The sequence below is a fragment of the Lycorma delicatula genome, chromosome 7, assembly GCF_047948215.1.
Source record: "Lycorma delicatula isolate Av1 chromosome 7, ASM4794821v1, whole genome shotgun sequence".
NCBI classification, from domain to species: domain Eukaryota; kingdom Metazoa; phylum Arthropoda; class Insecta; order Hemiptera; family Fulgoridae; genus Lycorma; species Lycorma delicatula.
Window position 1 is genome coordinate 134,783,005 of NC_134461.1, and position 19,522 is coordinate 134,802,526.

The window sequence follows — 19,522 nt, forward strand, 5'->3', positions numbered from 1 at the left end:
TTGTGAATTTAAATTGTGAAACTATGTATATGCATTAATATCTTTTTTAAAACCCACCTTTCAATGAAAAGTATTTTACACCTTTACTGAGAGTAAAAATAGTAATCACTTAAAACTGGTTATCGTACTGAAGCCAACCATCAAAAATAAATTAAAAAAATATTTTAACAGATAAAACTTTTCTTAAATTTACTTAAATAGTAACTTTTAACATTATCTCTTAACAAAGATATGGAATATCTTTGAATAATATTATACTTTCTGAAAAATAGGCCAAACACAAAATATTTATATGAAATACTATATTACTTCAATTCTGTTTGTACTCTCCTCAATGTAGTTTATCCATTTACTTATGAAATAACTCCTTTTTTTTTACTTTTGTAAAAATTTCTTCTGGTATCTTAGATTACCTCTCAATTGTACACTCCCACCTATTTGTCCTCCGTCTCATGTTTTCTTATTTTTAACTGCTTCTTGAAAATCTGTAGTTTTTGTTTTTATATTATTGTATACATTTCATTTTTATTTTCATGATTTCTCTTTAATTGCATTTTAGTTTTGTTGTAATTTAACATTTTGTCCTATTATTAATTAAGTTATTCTCAATGTCACAAAATGAACTAATTGTGATTTTTTTTTCAGAGTGCTTTAACTAGTGGCAGTCCAATGTTACGTTGTGCGGCCGGTGAGTGTATCGGTCGTATTGCCCAGGTTGTTGGTGATCCAAGATTTACTGCTGAATTAGCACAGACTAGTTTTGATCGTTTAAAATCAGCAAGAGATGTAGCCAGTAGAACTGGACATTCATTAGCACTAGGCTGTCTTCATAGATATGTTGGTGGAATGGGGTCTAGCCAACATCTTAATACAAGTGTTAGCATATTACTGGCTCTTGCTCAAGATTCAACTTCTCCTGTCGTTCAGGTGGGCAAAGAAACATGTTCAATTCTGCAGTTAAACAGCAAGTAATATTGTATTAGTTATTTTTCTCTTTTATGAGAATTATATATATATATATATATATATCCACCACTATTATAGAATACTGAGATAAAAAAGAAACTAGTTGGTTTATTTAATAGAATTTAAATAGAATTTAACGCTACAGAAGAATAATAATATAAATCTTAAAAAAGATTATTTTCAGCAAAATAATATATATATATATATATATATATATGAAATTCTAATTCTTATGATATGGATTGTAGTCTTATAGGATATGAATAATCAGTACATAAGAGGATAACCAGAAATTAGTTTCATTACTTTCTTACTGATTGCATTGAAACTTAGACTTTTGAAAGCATAACCAGTGGAATATAAAATATTAAGCGATTTAAAAGTTAACCTTGTTGGTCTGTTTAATTAGGTTTGGTCACTGCACGCGCTTTCTCTTATAGCTGATTCTGGTGGTCCTATGTTCCGTGGTTATGTTGAACCGACACTATCACTTACACTTAAATTATTACTAAATGTTCCACAGTCTCATGTCGATGTACATCAGTGCATCGGTAAAGTTTTGTCAGCACTAATCACAACTGTTGGGCCAGAATTACAAGGTAAGTGATAATAATTTTGCTAATTTTTATCATTCCTTTTTTTATAATCAAAGATAAATCTTTGATTATAAGGAATAATCTCATGTTACATTTTTACATATGGAAAAATGTAATATTTGTACTTTTAAGAAGAAATTTTTTATCAGTAGTATTTTGTTATTTTTTCAATTTTGTGCTGTTTTAGAATTTCTTTTTTATAATTACTCCCTCTGGTTAAATTTATCGTATAATAAATTTAGTCTATAAAGAAGAGGCATTTAATATTTTTTATTAAAAATGTTCAACTTTTTTTCTTTTTGGAGAAATACTAGAGCAGTATTATTGATACAGAAAAATATAGTCAGTCTCTTACTTTGTTATTTGTTGTATTTTACAACACTATTGAGTGCTTTTCTTTCCCTTGAAACATATATATATAATACTTCAACGCTTCAAAAAGGTATGTGACTGACTATTTTCTGTATAATGATCCTTTTTCACAAAATAAGTCTATGTGCTACTTAGGATTTTTCGATAAAAAATTGATATGAACTGCTTGATAACAAGCCCACACAGTTACATCTGTGTTGTTTCAATGATTTTAACTATTATTAACTCAAAGTATCTTTCATGACCGCGACCTTTGACAATTATGTATCAAATATACAGCTGTGTAAAATCTTTAATCATCATACATATATAACAATCTCAGTGAAAAACTGTACAATTATGGTAGATGCACCGATCTGTTCTCAAGTAATACTACTGACCGTGATTTATACATACTCTGTCAATAACATTTTCTTTAAATTATACCAGCAATTAATTAAATTTAATTGATTAATCACCCTGACCCACTATTTAGTAATTTGTTCTACCCTACATATTCTCATAAGTTGACTAAACCGATAAAGAGGATATTCTAAAATTGAATAATATCAATAATAATAATAATAATAATAACAGGTATTATTCATCTTCACTAACTAATTTCATTAAAAATATATACAGTTCGTAGCTCTGATGCTAAATAATATTTACACTCATCTACCTCACTTTTTCACATTTTCATACTGGCCCACTCACTAATTTTAAACATGTCTAGTTATGGGTTAATTTAATTAAGTCAGAATTATATTGTTTCAATAATGCAATAACTACAACACAATGATTAATCAAGATACTTATATGAAAACAAATTGCTGCTTTTAAAGAGCATTGAATGGTAAGTCTACATGCATTCAGTAACAGAATAAACATAAAGTAGTCCTTTACAATACATATGCAAATACCTTAATTCTTAATATTTTTTTAATGAAATGTTTGAAATTTAATGTTATAAATAAAATGTTACATAATTACATCTGTTTTTACAAATGCAGTTTAGTTTTTTTTTTTAGATTTTAATGCACCAATTTGTAATTAATTAAGTTAACTAACTAGGAGGTGAGCAAATAGGTAACATTTTAATTTTTTTTAATGTACTTTGCTTTCATCGTAATTTATAATAACAATTGGTAGACAGCAATAAAATTTTGGGCTCAAAATTATGAAATTCTTTCTGTTCTACAAGTTTGAATGCCAGTCAGATTTGGAATTTTTCATATATTAGAAAATTCATTTTCTATAAGCATCACAATTGGATGTTAGCCTGTAGTCGCTAAAATGAAGTAAATAAATAAGTAATTTTTATAAATGGGTTTTTAATATTAACAGTCAGCCTAAAATTACTGATGAAGTATTCTGACGACAAAATATTATTTCATAGTTCAGTGTGCAATGAACAAACGCAAAATAATAGATTTGAACAATGGTAGTAGATCTTGGATATACGAGGGTTATCTGAAAAATTTCGAGTCTCAACATGAAGATGACAGCACTCATCAACAAAATTTAGGGAATGTATTCATGCATGCGTTGAAAGGTACTCACTAAAATTTCAGCTCTTTTGGACGCTCAGTTATTGGTTGATAATCATTTGAGTAAGTCATTGCGAGTGTTTTTGTGAATGGAAAGAATTTAATATCGTGCCATGATTAAATACTTGATTTGGAATGCAATACCCCTACGCAAATTAAAACCAAGTTTGACACTGTTTGTGGGGACTCTGTCCCATCATTTGCCGCCGTGAAAAGATGGACAAATGAATTTAAACATGGTCATACCAGCTTGATTGACAATGAACATTCGAGATGGGCCTAAAACTGCAACCACCACCACCAATTCATCAAAAACATTCATCAGATGGTACTAGACGACTGACAAAAGGTTAGAGAGACAGCAGGGGCTATAGGCTTATCGAAAGAACGTGTTTGTTATATATTAACTGAAGAATTGGATATGCGTGAGCTATCTGCACGTTGGGTGCTGCGTTTGCTCACTTTGGACCAGAAACAAATTTGAATGAACATTTCCAAGGCCCTGCTGGAGCAAAATGTTTTGCTTTAAGCAAAATGAGTTGGATTTTTTGCACTGATTCATAACTATAGATGATACATGCACCCACCACTTGGCAACTGTCAACTGTTTTTTGGGATATTAACAGAATTTTTTTTATCAATTATCTTCAAAAAGGTAAATCAATAATGGGGCAGTAGTACGCATCATTATTTGACAAGCTGAAGGCAAAAATTGCAAAAAATGACCACATTTGAAGAAGAAGAAAGTGCTTTTCCATCAGGACAATGTGCCTACTCACACTTCGACAATTGCCATGGCTATAATTCATTCACAAATTGCACTTTGAATTGGTTGACTACTCACCATATTCACCACATCTGGCCCCAAGCAACTTTTTCTTGTTTCCTAACCTTTAAGTTTAGCTTGGAGGAAAGAGATTTTTATCAGACAAGGAGGTAATCACATATGTAAATGCCAATTTTGCGGAGAACGACTATTTGGAAGGCTTAAAGAGATTAGAGCATAGCTGGAAAAAGTGATCGACTATCGACTTGAAAGGAGACTTTGTTGAAAAAAAAAACTATATTTGACAGAAAAAATATGTCTTTCTGTGTTAGGCGCAAAACTCTTCATACAACCCTCCTACTATATATAAATATTAAATATAATAAAAATTACACGCACATCATAGGAAGTGATACTTCACTTAATCATAATGAAAAAGATTTTGCCTTTTTTGTTACAAAAGTTTTTCTTTTTTTTATATAAGAATGTAAAAAAAAAAATTTTTTCCCAGTCAGCTGGATTGGAAATTAAAAACCACTGCTATCTAAACACTGGAACAGTGAGTTATGTTGCAAGCACAACTTGATTATTAAATTATTTCATTTTTTAAAGAAGTTCAAGAAATGAAAAATATATATATATATAAAAATTATATTAATGTTGTTTCTTTACATTTCAGGAAATACTACATCGGTTTGTATGGCACGGTCATCATTCTTATGTGCATGTGCCATTATGCAGGATCATTTGGATCCTCTTGTACAGGCAGAAGCTACTGCTTGTTTACAACAGTTACATTTGTTTGCTCCAAGACATGTTAATCTTAGTTCACTCGTTCCTACACTATGTGTAAGTTTAATGTATTATAAATCTTTTATTTATATTTTTGTTTTAAGGGTAAATAACTGAACGATTTCTAATTTGTAAATTTTTCTGTTTTTATAAATTGTTCTTAATTCATAGTATGTTATAAATGCATAATCGAAGAAAGTTTAACACATAATTCTACAGATTTAATATTCCTTTCTGCAATTTTTGTGTTTTATGATGTTGTTTTAATTATGCTACTGAAAGAATGTATATGAAGCAGTGGTATTCTAAGAAAAGACATAAGAGTGGAATTAGATTTTTTTTAACTTTACTGTAAATTTATTTTCCTATTATTATATATAATCAAATAGGTGCTTTTAATATTTCAGAAAACCTTGTCCAGTAGTCATTTGATGTTGCGTAAGGCAGCAGTTTCATGTTTACGTCAGCTATCACAACGAGAAGCAAAAGAAGTTTGTGAACATGCTTTGACTCTTGCTAATGAAAATCGAGAAAACAGTTCTGATGGTATTTTTTTTTCTACATATTTTATTGATTTATTTTTATTTCATATATGCTGATTTTCAAAGTCAAATATTCTCAGGTTCAAATCCTAGTAAAAGTTGGTTGCTTTTATATAGATTTGAATACTAGACAGTGGATGCCGGTTTACTTTGATGGTTAGGGTTTAATTAACTGCACATCTCAGGAATGATTGGCCTGATTGTGTACAAGACTATACCATGCATACCATTTCTAGGATAGGCGGGGGGGTTTGCTTATTGTTCATTAGTGGAACAGATGCAACGTATACATTAGGAATAATTTTATGTATATAAATACACACTGAGTGTCTCACAAAGAAACAAAAAGAATTTCAGTACATGCGTTATGCAAATTCATATAAACATTGGTCCAAAGATATTCATTTTCAAGTTACAGCTTGTAAAACATTTTGCCAGATTTCTGCTGCAGGGATAAAATGAAGCCACACTGAAATTGTTGGGTTTTAAATCTGGGGATAGATTTGATGTTTTCATTTAGTTTTGCCTTGAAATTTGACAAAAAAGGAACCAAAATGTTATCTTTAGTAAATTAAAAAAAAAGGATTATTGTAAAACACAAAAAATTGCTGTCACAAACACAATTTTTTAGGTTTGATATATGATAACTTCATTAAATTTTCAGTTAACAAATAAGATTTATGAAGTATTTAATTCTGAAAAAATTTATGTAACATCCACTAAACAAGAAGCAGAATTTAAGAAGTTTGACTTCAATTAAAAATAAAATGTGACAGAAAAATGCTATATTAAACTGAAACAAGAACCATTTTGGTATTGGAAAATAAACGATGCATGGTTCAAAAGTAAGGGCTGATGAGTTATAAATAGTGATTGGTGACACTGATTGGTTCACGCATGCGCAGTAGCTTTAAGTGGTCTATTGAGCATCTTTTGACCATTGCTGACAGTTCATTGTTGTTTGCCATTGCAAGACAGTGTGCTAAAATTTGCTGTAAAAACAAATCGGTGATTAGATTTTCAGACACAAGAGGACAGTACAGCTGAAATTCACTGTCAGTTGTGTGAAGGACGTGGGTCCTGTCAGTTGGGTACACATGTGTCCAAACATGTGGGTTCCTTTACGCAGTTAGTAATGGAAAATTGAGGCAATGGTGGTGTTAGTTAAAGGAAGGCCATCCATCAGACAGAAGTGGCAGTCCTAATGTCCAGACTGACAATCTCATTGAACGTGTGAATGAAAAGCAAGTGAAAATCATCACTTTATGATTAGCGATTTCTCTAGAATTTCCAGAAGTTTCAAAGACAATATGGTGAATCATGACTTGACAATCTAGACTATCGTAAACTGTGTGTACAATGAGTGCTGAAAATGTTGGTAAGTGCTCACAAAGATCACAGAATGACTTCTGTCTGTGCTTTTCTCAACAGCTTTAACCACAAGGTTATGAGGAATTTTTCCTCATATCATCACTTGTGACAAAACGTGGATTTCGTATGTCAGTGCTGAGATGAAGTAACAATCCATGCAGGGGCATCATTCCGGTTCACCCAAACCGAAAAAATTCAAACAAGTCCAGCCTCAGAGGAAAATCATCCCAATTGTATTCTGGAACCAAAAGGCTGTGCTTTTGATTGTTTTCATAGAACCTGGAACATCCATCACATCACAAGTCTGTTGTCAGACACTTTCTAAACTACATCGTGCCATTCAAAATCGAAAACAGGGAATGCTGAGGTCAAGAATTCTTCTTCACTATAATGGATGTCTACACATGACTGCAAGACAACAGAAACAATTCAAAAATTCAGATGGGAGATTTTTGATCATCCCCTTACACCCTAATCCCTAATCTCACACCCAATGACTACATCTCTTCCTACACCTCAAAAACTGGCTTGCTTCTCAACAATTTGAGAAAATGAAGAGTTGAAAATGTCAGTGTAAAAGTGGCTACAATTCCAGATGGTGGAATTTTATGCAGCGGGTTTGAAGAAGCTTGTTTCACAATATATAAAGTGTTTGGAAGAAATGGTGGTTATGTAGAAAAATAAAGTAAATATGTAAGTATTTGAAACCAATAAGAAAATTTTTCACATTTTGTTATCGTTTGGCCCTTACTTTTGAACCTCGCCTTGTATTATAGAACCAAAATCAACTTTTAAAATAAATAGAAACACATAATAAATTTACTATTGCAATTGTTCAAAATATCCTCCTTCACTGTTTATACAATATTCAGCTTGATTTAAAATTCCTTTGGTGTCTCTTATTATTATCAGGAATTGTCAATCCCGATTTATTCTTTTTTAATGCAGTTGTAATTTCAACTCCGTTGAAAATTAATGCCACTAAGTTTTCTTTTCGGGTTACTTTTTCTTCATTTATTTACAATTTCATTACCTTACAGATAGTCCATTTGTGTTAGGCCAAATGACCTAGGAGGCTAATTAATTATCTCCCTCACTTGGCTAGTTGTTTGAAAATCCTGTTTTCAAACAAATCTGAACTTCTCGCCAAAAATGAGGATCCCTATCATGTTTAAAAATCATTTCTTGACTCATTAGTAGTGGAACAGTTATTTTGTTTCAGAATTTTTATTTTTATAATGTTACAATAAAAACAAAAATGTTTACTGTATTTAAAACTTTAATTTTCTTGACTACAGTTTAAGCCAGTGAATTAACTTTTATAATCATATATTATTAAATGCTTACAACTGGGTTGGCTTTACAGAGCAGGCCAACTGATGGAAATTAATGTTGTCACATCAGTTAGTATTATTGTTGATCCAAACTGATCTTCAGACTAATAATTACTGTTCTTGATGAGATAATAGATCCCTACTGAGAGGAGACAATGTAAATAATGCATTACTTCTTGAAAGGGGTATATTAATTTGTCTCAGTCTTATAGAGCAGAATCTAAAGATATCAGTAAAACTAATCACCTGCTTTTTCTGACAGTAATTATGTTCTCAATTCAGTCAGTTCCTTAGGTAGAATAAAGGTGTCATTAATATGCGGAATATTACTCTGTTTCAGTGGACTTGGCATGCCTGTGATAAATAGTTTGTTGAGCTCAGTAAAGAAGGCAACATGTAGTATCTTCACTCATCACTTTTCTAAGATGGAGTCTGTCAAAGGATACTTGTTATATTGAATATGGCTATGCCATGTTCAGGATTAATTTATATTCCTTGACAGGTCATCTACAACCGTTTTCAAATTTATGTAATGTATATTTGAACAAAATTATTATTTTTTTGATTTAACTTTCCATAAACGTTTCAGTCTGTTCAGTACTGTTTGAAATTACTAAAAAAAATGAAATGAATTTATATAGACATCATCACATAGTTGGATTATTTATATTGTAATTTATGGATTTTTTTTTAGGTTTAGTTATTACTGAGACTGGTTTACCAGGTATGCTGTTTGCCATGTTAGATTGTGAGACTGATTCTAGATTGATTAAAGATATACATGACACCATTACAAGTATGTTACAAATGTTGGCTGCTGATAATTTATCTCACTGGCTTTCACTTTGCAAGGCTGTATTAACAGTTGCTATAGGTAAGATGTAATCAACAGTTGTAATTTTTAGATTTAAAAAATTTAATTTTGTTATTGTACCATTAATTAATTATATTTTATTAATAATATATTTTATTTATTAATTAATAATTATTTTTTTATAGAGACCAGGGCTGGTAAAGTGGTTAACTTGTCAACAAGTCGACAGTTCCAAGGTTCAAATCATAGAAAGGGCAGTTAGTTTTATACAGATTTGAATACTAGACTGTGGTTACCTGTGTTTTTTGGTAGTTGGGTTTCAATTAATCACACATCTTAGGAACAGTTGACCTGAGTGTGCAAAACTTCACTTCATTTATATTTATTTATACATATCATTCTCATTTATCCTCTGAAGTAATACCTTACAGTGGTTCCAGAAGCTAAACAGAAATAGAGAGTAAAGAATATTGAGATAATATATATCTTACCTTAAGTTTATCATGAAAGTAGTTTAGCAGGCTCCTACTCCTCAGTCAGTTTTTAAATAATTAAACTGCATATTAAAGATTAGAAATACTAAAAAATGATAATTTCATAATTTCCACAAAGTTAGACTAGATTTTCAAATGTACTTATCCAGTATCCAAAATATAAAATATTATTTCTGTGGCTACTTTAAATTTTACTTTGTATATTTCAAATTTTTTTTATTGTTATTTTTACCTATACTGTACAATTTTTTACTTGTGTAAATAACGTACTTAAGAACTTGCCCTTCTAATTGGAACTTTGTTTAGTTATGTAGTCCAAGTACTGAAAACCTATTACTAGATCAATAACCGAAGACGTTTAAAAATAACCATTTTTAATGGTTATTTTTTATATTAAAAAAGTTTTTAAAACCTTCATTTTCACATCTGAAGTCGATTTAATTCCAGAATGTAGCCAGCAAGTTGGATGTTACCTCTGCAGCTGCGGCGTTAATGCAAAGTTTTACCTCAACAAGATCAGCAGGCAAAGGTGATACATAAATCTGACTTTTAATGAAACCCCACAAGAAATAATGTATCGGGAACAAATTTGGAGAGCGAACTGGCCATGAAATTCATGATCAAACCACTGATGGATTGGAGTATCAAGAAAATCTCGGAATTCTAGGTGGTAGTGAGGAGGTGCGCCATCAACATGTCCAGAAAAAATAATACCATTTATGATTGCTTCCTGGAACAAGAACAGGTCATACAGTTCTTTGTTTGTTTAGGGCACAAAAAACAAAAGTCTTACTTTCAAATTCCTCTGCTTGCTAACTACTAGGTCGGATTAAAATAAAAGTAAAAAAGCAGATGATAAATTAAACAATACCCGCTTCTAATTGGTCAGTGGTTTAAAGGAGTAATCATTTGATCGGTTGAACACCTGCATCATAATCAGGATCCGTTTCTTACTTCCCAAATAGCAAAAATCTTCTACCTCCATAATCTTTTATCTTACAATTTTTATATTCAGTGGTCCATCTTCAGTATTTCTACTACATTTCATTACTTTCGTTTTCTTGTTTATTTTCATGCAGTAGTTCTTGTGGAGGACTTCATCGATGCCGTTTATTGCTTCTTCTAAGTTTTTTTTTACTCTTGGCTAGAGTGACTATACCATCAAAAAAATTGCAAATCAAGTTTTAGTAGCATCTTTGTCTTTTCACCTTGTATTGTTACTCCAGATCTAAATTGTTCTTTAACATCATTAACTGTTAGTTCTATGTAAAAATTAAAAAAGTAATGGTGATAGGGAACATCCTTATCTGTCTCCCCTTTTTAGTACTGCTTTCTTTCTTATGCTCTTCGATTACTACTGTCGCAGGTTGGTTCTTGTAAATATTAGCGATCGATCTCTAAACTTGAACCCTAAATTTTTTAAAATGCTAAATATTCCAGTCTATATTATCTAATGCCTTTTCTAAGTCTATAAATGCCTACTATTAATCAGAGAACTAAATTGCTTCCCTTGTCCCTATACTTTTCCTGAAACCAAATCGATCTTCTCCTAACACTTCTTTCGTTCTCCTCTCGATTCTTCTGCACAGAATCCTAGTTAAAATTTTTGATGCATGAGTAGTTAAGCTAATTGTTCCGTATTCTTCATATTTATCTGCTCCTTTCTTTGGTATCATGGCAATAACACTTTTTGATGTCTGGAGGAACTTCCTATTTTTTGTAAATATTTACGTTTGTATATCTATTGCTTCATCACCTGCACTGCGTAATAATTCTGCAGGTATCCCATCTATCCAGGAGCCTTTCTTCCATTCAAATCCTTTAATGCTCTACTGAATTCTGATCTCGTTACTGCATCTCCCTTTTCTTCCGTTTTGACTTCCTCTGTAACACCAGTTACTGAGGAATTCCTCAATTGAGGATTCCAGTTACTGAAATAAATTCAGATCTCAGTATTGTTTCTCACCCTTTACTCTCTTTGACTTCCTCTTCTTCCTCTATAACACCATTTTCTAATTCATTTCCTCTGTATAACTCTTCAATATATTCCTCCCACCCATCAACTTTTTCTTTTGTATTATAAATCTGTGTACCGTATTTATTTAACACATTATTAGATTTTAATTTATGTACAGTAAAATTTTCCTTAATTTTCCTGTTTGCTTTATCTATTTTACCAGTGATCATTTCTCTTTTCACTTCTGAACACTTTTCTTTAATCTAATCTTCTTTCACTAATTTGCACTTCCTGTTTACAGTATTTCTTAATTGTCAATAGGTCATGTTACCCCTTCTTCATTATTGGCATTCTTATACTTTCTACGTTCATCCATCAGCTGTAATATATCCTCTGGTATCCAAGGTTTTCTACCAGTTCTCTTTGTTTCACCGAAGTTTGCTTCTGACGATTTAAGAATTTTCTTTTTAACATTCTCCAATCTTCTTCTATATTTTTATTTTTTTATTTTATGTATTTAAAATGTCAATTATTAAAATCAGATGCTGATAATTTAGTTCAAATAATTTCAAGAGAAAATCAAAGAATGTGTAAAAATGATTCAATCAGTTTTTAAGATTGTAATTGCTTTTGAGTATTTTGTTTTAGTTATGTCAGAATTGGCCAAAGAAGCACTCTCAGTCTGTAGACTCATTAATAGTGAATAGCTTGAAATGGATAGAGATGTCAGTGATTCATGTCTTAAATGAATGGCAACTTAATTAAAAATATTTATCATTTTATGATAAATACTTTTTTGTTTATTTAATTCAATGATTGTGTAACTAAAGTGCACGCACATACCGTATTTTATTGACGCGAGTGTGGCAGTACTAGCAGCCACTTTAAATATTATTCATTTATTTAATTCTACTGGTCACCTGTGATATTACAACATGACTGGTGCCGAGGGCTAAACTAAAAAGAAAAAAAGAACTACAGCAGCTGTACGACAGTGCTACACCAGCACTCCTTGAGGTGAGAGGAGGTACTAATGACTCGCTATGCTCACTTTACCCATTTTTCATAACCTTATAAGTCTAACCTTACAAACTTATCCAGGTCTAGGTTTGGCAATACTCTCTGTACAAGCTCTGCAAAGCCTAAAAAAATTGTTAAATTTCTAACCTACATGTATTACAAATAACATTTTTTTTTTTTTATTCAACTTGTTTATTTATTTATTTGCAAAAAAATAAATTAAAATATAAAATGCATAATTCGATACAATAACAAACATTATACTTTTTTTTTTAAAAATACAATTTTGTTAAATTCATTTAAAATAAAATAAATTATATTATTTTACAAATTTACTTAACAAAACTATTACTTATGTAACAAAATACATTAAAGTATGAAATATAAAGTACAAAATTCGATCAATACAACCAATAAATATTTTTTGAAAGAAGCACAGTTTATTTGAATTCATTTAAGCTAAAAAAGAAAATTAATGTTACTTTACAAATAACAAATTATTTTGGTTTCACCAGCAAAAGTTACAAGATCTTGTCCGCTAGTGAGAGCATTCATTTAACTATAATAATAAAAATAGTAGATACAATAAAAAAAGAAACGTTGAAAATGCTATCCTTAGTTCAAGAACACAACAAAATTATAGCAGTTAATTGCAAAAGATAATTAAAAACGTCAGATATTTTAAAAATAAATAACAAAAACCTATCTATATTAAAAAAAATAATATTTAATCAGTTATGTTGCATCAAATATGGCACACATGAGCGACTCCCAGAAGTAGAGGAAATGGCACACATGGACTTTTGCTAAAGAAAGAGAGGAAGAAGGCACACTTGAGCCATCCCAGGAGGAAACGGCCCCCCTGACCAATTGCAGACAGAGAGAGGGACATAACACCCGGAGGACTCCAAAGGCTTAAGGTATTGTCCAATCCAGCAGCGAGCATCTCCATGCTCAACTGGAGGGTGGGTTTTAAGCCTTGAAATTTCGAGAGGGTCCAATCAAATCTCAGAAACAGTCTTTCGGAGTTATCGTTTCCTATCAAAGCAAAACGTGAGAGAAGGAAAAAGGATAGAGGAGGAAAAGGGGGGGGAGAAAAAAAAGGAAAAAGGGAACAGGAGGAAAAAAGTAGGGAAAGGGGGGAAATCAAAAGCACCTGAAATGACGTGTTTGTGCCTGATCCTCTATCCCAGAGTAAGCACTGGTGGTCGTCCTCTCCGTCTGAGAGTGGTTCGTATGAGTCAGTTTTCTCTGAGTTGGTATTTCTCCACTGATCCTGGAGTAAGTGCTGGTGGTCATCCTCTCCGTCTTAGAGTGGTTCACATGAGTCAGTTTTCTCTGGGCTGGTTTTTCTCCACTTACAAAATGCTTGTAAAATGAATGTTCCATTATCGGTTTTTGAAAAAAGTTTTTATGGTTTTTATTTCATATTAAACGTTTGTTTAAGATATAAGAAAGAAAATATAGTATGTTATAAATAAATATTACAATTAAAAAATATTTACTATTCATTTTGTATCAGACTAAATAAATTATTAACGTGGAATTATCGTTTGAAAAAGATAATAACCAAAATTAGGTTTTTGGAAATTAATTTATTATGTAGTATCCAAAAATTAATTTTCTTACTCATATTTCTTTGGCAATGGTGACAGAAATATACGGTGTAAAATGATTATATTTGTTTCTTTAATGAATATCTTTATTCGTTATCTCCGTAGGAGGCTAGAGCTTCGATCTAAGGCTGCCGAATGTATTCTGAAAATTTGAAAGCGATCGGTCGGTTGATTCTCTCGTTATTCTGATACAAACAAACAGATCCAAAAAATTTTGCATTCTTATATTAGCTGAGCCCTCTACAGATTTAGTAAAATAAAACAAAATATGGATTTATAACTAGGAACGCTGCACCCCTGCATTGTATCAACTAGAGAGTTATTTTAATGAAATAGAGAAGGTTTCTAAATATTATGTTAACTACCATTGTGGAACTGAAAATTAGACAATAAAGAATTCCAAAATTTATTAAATGTTCATCGTAAGATAATATTCTTACAGTTGTAAGTTTAGTACCAAGGATGTAGTATATTTTCTTAAGTTGCTAATTTTAGAACAATTAGATTCTAATTAGTATAAATTGATTTCTCATCCAACCAAAGGTTCAGAAGACTAATAATATCAATAATAATTCCAAAAGTAAAATATTTGTTACAACAAAAATTTCAATTAGAAAAATCAAAAATTATACGCTTGGACAGTAAATGTAGTGATAAAATTTACTCCAAATATTTATGTTCTTTTGACATAACATCGCAGAAATAAGTATTGAAAATCTATTATTCAATCTAGCAAATACAAATAATTATTGTAAATATGTTTCTTTAAGAGTTAATGAAAATTTTATTAAATGGATACCAGAGATGTAATATTTTTTGGCAAGTTTGTCGCAAAAGGAAAAAAGAAAAATTGAAAATTACAAGGACACAATAACTGAAACACTTAAAGGAATGTACGTTATTAATCCTAATAATAGGAAAATTATATATAGAAAAACTTTTACAGTAGGCAAGTGAAAGTCGCAGGTATCCAAAATGATAATGAATTAAAGTTAACAATATTAGATTTAGATAAAATTAATGTAAATAATTTGTTACTCGTTAGAAATCAAAAAAAAAAATGTTAGTAGTCAAATATCTATTTGGATTTTGTTATTATATTTTGGTAATTATTATTATTTATGTAACACGTTGAATAAACAAAGATCACCTGAGCCTGCTAATCAGCAGAACCCAAGAGTTTTTATTTTGAGGATGAGTTAGCATATGTAAGCACTATTACTGGTATGTATTTCTGGAGTAGCAGTTATTCTAAGAATTATTATGTTGAAGCCTTCATTATTTACATAATTTTTAATTATTATAGAAAATTATAGATAAAAATTTTTGTAAATTTCATTATTTTAATATTTTTAATATGCAGTTTAATTATATATTTCAAACATGACTGAGGATGCAGCATCCCACAAAAGTACTTTAACAGTAAAATTAAGGTAATAATGCCTTATCTCAATATTCTGTACTAGGTGGTTAATATTAATAAAATTTAAAATGTATATATATATATATATATATATACATTAACACTATAGTATTTTCATTAAGATATTTTTCTGTTGAACTTGGAATATCTGATTGTAGCTTTACATGTTGAAGACAGATTCAAAATTCTGAGTTCCTACATTCTCATTATAATTACCCAAAAAGAGGTATAATCAGATGTTAATCTGCTTTTAGGCAGATCTTTGATACCAGCAAGCTAACCTATTGCTTACTTTTGAGCTGTTACTATTAAAGAGCTGGATATGATAGCCAGAAACTCTTGTCATGAAGAAAGGTTAAGACCTCAAATATATAAAGCTTAAAATATCACAATATTTTATATTTTCTGCTAGGATTATCATTATTGAGCATTGTTTCTCTAACATTTTACGCATTTTGGACTCTCAAAACTGTATTTAGCTCTCTAGTGCTAAAAATGTGGTAAGAGGAGTGCTGAAATAGTTTTGAGACTGGAGGTACTCCATAACAATAACTAAAAATATTTAGAAGACAGAAAATAACACTCAAATCAATTACATAAAGCTTTTATATTCTGCAGCCAGCTTTTGTGTCAACTTATAATAATTGTGAATTTTGATATTTTTTAGAAGGAGGACTGACTGGAGATAATGATAACGTATCAAGTGTAGGTACAGTTGAAGAAAAAGATGATGAAGAGGAAGGGGATGATGATCAATCTGAATTTCATGCTGAAGGTGAAACAACACGGGGTGTTGTTCAGCCAAGATGGCCAACTAGAGTGTTTGCAGCAGAATGTGTACGAAGAGTAATCGCTGCATGTCAGAGTTCCCGCAATACACCAGCACATTTTGATTTGGCACTTGCAAAAGAAATGCAATTAACTAAAAGTAGAGGTTTGTAGTTTTATAAACAGTTTTATTTTCAAGGATTTTGCCTTTATTTTAATGTAAATTAGCTAATGATCAATAATTTACATGTACTAAGGAAAATCAAGTTTTTAGTAATTTGAAGTTCTTAACTCTCCGATCTTACTTTGCATATATGTACAATTTTTACAATTCTTATTTATTTTTACAGAAAATGAGTGCAATATGCTGTCTTGCCTTACTTTGTAACAATTAATTAATTGTCTTAATTACACATATTAAAGCTATTTTTTAAAAAAAAGATGCTGTTTTTTAATTACTTTTAATTGGCTTAGTTATTAAAAAATTTTACATTTTTTTGTGCGTTTTTAAAAAATCAATCATATAGATGAAGAATTTTTATCTTTTCAATGATAATGGTAGTTCTGCCCTGCTGGCCCATGAAGTTCGTGGTGAATTAGATAACTTGTTCAGTTTTCTGGAAAACCCTAGGAGTATCAGTGCAACTACTAAGGGTAGATTTTTACCCTGCCTGAAATTGTTTCAGGAAGCGTTCTCTGCACTTATAGAAGGATTTAAGAACCTTTCCTCCAAGCCCAAAGAGGTCACAGTAATCCAGAAGTCTGCTTCAATCTCAGTACAACCTAAACAGTATGCTGAAATAGTCAGGGAAAGACATGAAGCCAGTCAGGTTTCTAAAAAGCTTGTGGTTATTTTTGTTAATAAGGCAGAGTGTCAACTGTACCCACTAGTCAATTGAAAAAGGGTCTTCAGATTGCCATTCATGCTAGTCGGAAGGGGCTTAAAATTAGAAACATTAGAAAGACCAGCAAAGGATTAGTTGTTGTTACAGACAACAAGGAGACAGTAGACTACACATACCATTGAGCGAGGAGGAGTGGTTAATATAAAAACATAACTTCCTTATATGCCTATTAAATTACATATATAAATTTTTTTTAAATGAAAAGTACATAAAATTTTATTTCATTAATAACTTCTGATATTTTTTTATTTTTATTGTTGTTATTGAATTATTATTTATCATAATTTTTTTTGTACAATCAGAGGTTTACAATTATTAATAAATCAATATATTTAAATTAAAAAAAGTTGAAAAAAAAAAGAAAAGGAATTGAAGTCTGATTGAACCAATATGCCTTCTCCTTGTCAGATCCAAATGTTTCATTAATTAAAATTTCATTTGGCTATAACTGTGGAACCAATGAAAAGTACCGCTTATGATGTATTGCTGAAAATCTCTCAATGAGGGCTTTACTGCAGTTAAGAAAAAATCTAAAATCCAATTTTTTTGGAATTTGACTGTTTTGGACACTTCTGGTTCAGTCAATTGCAATCAAAAGTGGAGGTGCACAATTAAATGTTGCAACAGTCCTAAATCCAAAATTTCAACATCATATTGGTAATCATTTTTGAGTTATGCGATGTACATAGACATCACCCTGAAAATAGTCAAAATGGATTCAGGGATGATTAAAACTGATATTTATGTTGTAATCTGAAAACTGAAATTTTTCGTGATCACAATACTTCAACAAAAGACTTATAACTAAAATCATTTAGAGATAAATGACTTTCATGTTTCTAACACTTCTGGTTGAAGATAAAAAGCTATTTTAGACAGTTTATAACAACTTAAATAAAAATAATGATTACAATTCTTTCAAGTTTGATTTCAGAAACTACCTATACTTTATTATTATTTTTAATTTGATACCTACTTCTAAAATTCAAAATTTTTAAAAACGTATTGATAAAGTTAAAATATTTGGTAAAGTTTTACCTTTTACATTTTACGTTGGGATTTTTAATTTATTTTAAGATATGGAGAGCTCTTCTGTATTATTAAAAATGTGTAAAAAGTGCAGAGGAGAAACAATGCAAGACACTCGCAGCTACTGAACTAAGGAATTAGGAATATGAATTTTTTGCTTAATATTTAACTTAAGATTTTCTTGAATTTTAGGGTGAAATTAAAGTGTTATAAAAGTTGAATGTCATTATTTTGCTTTTTATATAAATAAAATTCAGTCACATTAACTGGAAAAAATTAGGCTTTGACTACTATAAGAATTTTCTCCACAAAATAAAGGATCATTGAAATCAGTCCATTTAGTAAAAATTATAAGGCTGGAATATACATAAAAAAAGTATATATTCATTTGGGTCAAATTGAGAACGCCTTTCTTTTATTCAAGTCAGTAAACATATGATTTTGCAAGAAAATGTTTAAAATTATGTGACATTGTGACTTTTAAAAGGTAGATTTATAAACTGGTTCTTATAACAAAATGTAGAAATTTTTTGTTCTAACCCAAAAACATAATTTATAAAGTACAAAAAATCTTATGTTATTATTTTCTAATTACTGCAAATTAATATCAGCCAGATCTTTACTCGATATACATTGGCATCTGGCAAACTGTTCTGAAACAATTTATCAGTTTTGAAACCAACAGTACACTAGATCAGTCTGACTTTCATTTGCAGTATTTTATATCTGCACTACAAAAGTTTTCTGCCATTCCCTAGTTCAGATATACATTTGTCGTATCTGTCCATATTCAACCTTGCCACTTATATAAGTTACATCTTTCAATCATGACTGATGTGGAATGGGTATTTTGATAATTATGCTACTGTTATTCAGTACCAGTTGAACAACCTCAGTTTTGTTGTTACAGCCAGAGAATATTTTTAATTTTTATTTTATTTTTTAACTAGCCGGTCAGGAAGCTCTTCCCCCTGGACATTCTGTGTTCATTAAACACATGCTTCTGGGAATAATAATGATAAAAAAATTCTAATTTGTTCATTTTATTAATATATCTGTATATTGTAATTTCTTCAGAGGAACAGTTTGGTCATCCCAACCCCATAGGGGGAAGACACCCACCTTGTGACATTACCGGTCACCACATAACTCCCTCCATTACGAGCCGTGAGGGGCTTTATCGGAGGACCTGAAACTGAGTGAGTGATCTGAAGAATGCGGGTTTCAA

General features: G+C 30.5%; 1 protein-coding gene across 3 annotated transcripts in view; it reads left to right on the plus strand.

The window, feature by feature from the left end:
• LOC142328404 (HEAT repeat-containing protein 5B) overlaps nucleotides 1-19,522 on the plus strand; it is a 291,250-nt gene that overhangs the window by 204,736 nt on the left and 66,992 nt on the right. For all 3 annotated transcript variants that reach the window (XM_075372109.1, XM_075372107.1, XM_075372108.1), the window contains 6 exons: nucleotides 646-927; nucleotides 1,376-1,565; nucleotides 4,909-5,078; nucleotides 5,429-5,567; nucleotides 8,963-9,142; nucleotides 16,260-16,526. In XM_075372109.1, coding sequence (XP_075228224.1) covers nucleotides 646-927; nucleotides 1,376-1,565; nucleotides 4,909-5,078; nucleotides 5,429-5,567; nucleotides 8,963-9,142; nucleotides 16,260-16,526 — 1,228 coding nt within the window. The remainder of the gene's footprint in view (nucleotides 1-645; nucleotides 928-1,375; nucleotides 1,566-4,908; nucleotides 5,079-5,428; nucleotides 5,568-8,962; nucleotides 9,143-16,259; nucleotides 16,527-19,522) is intronic.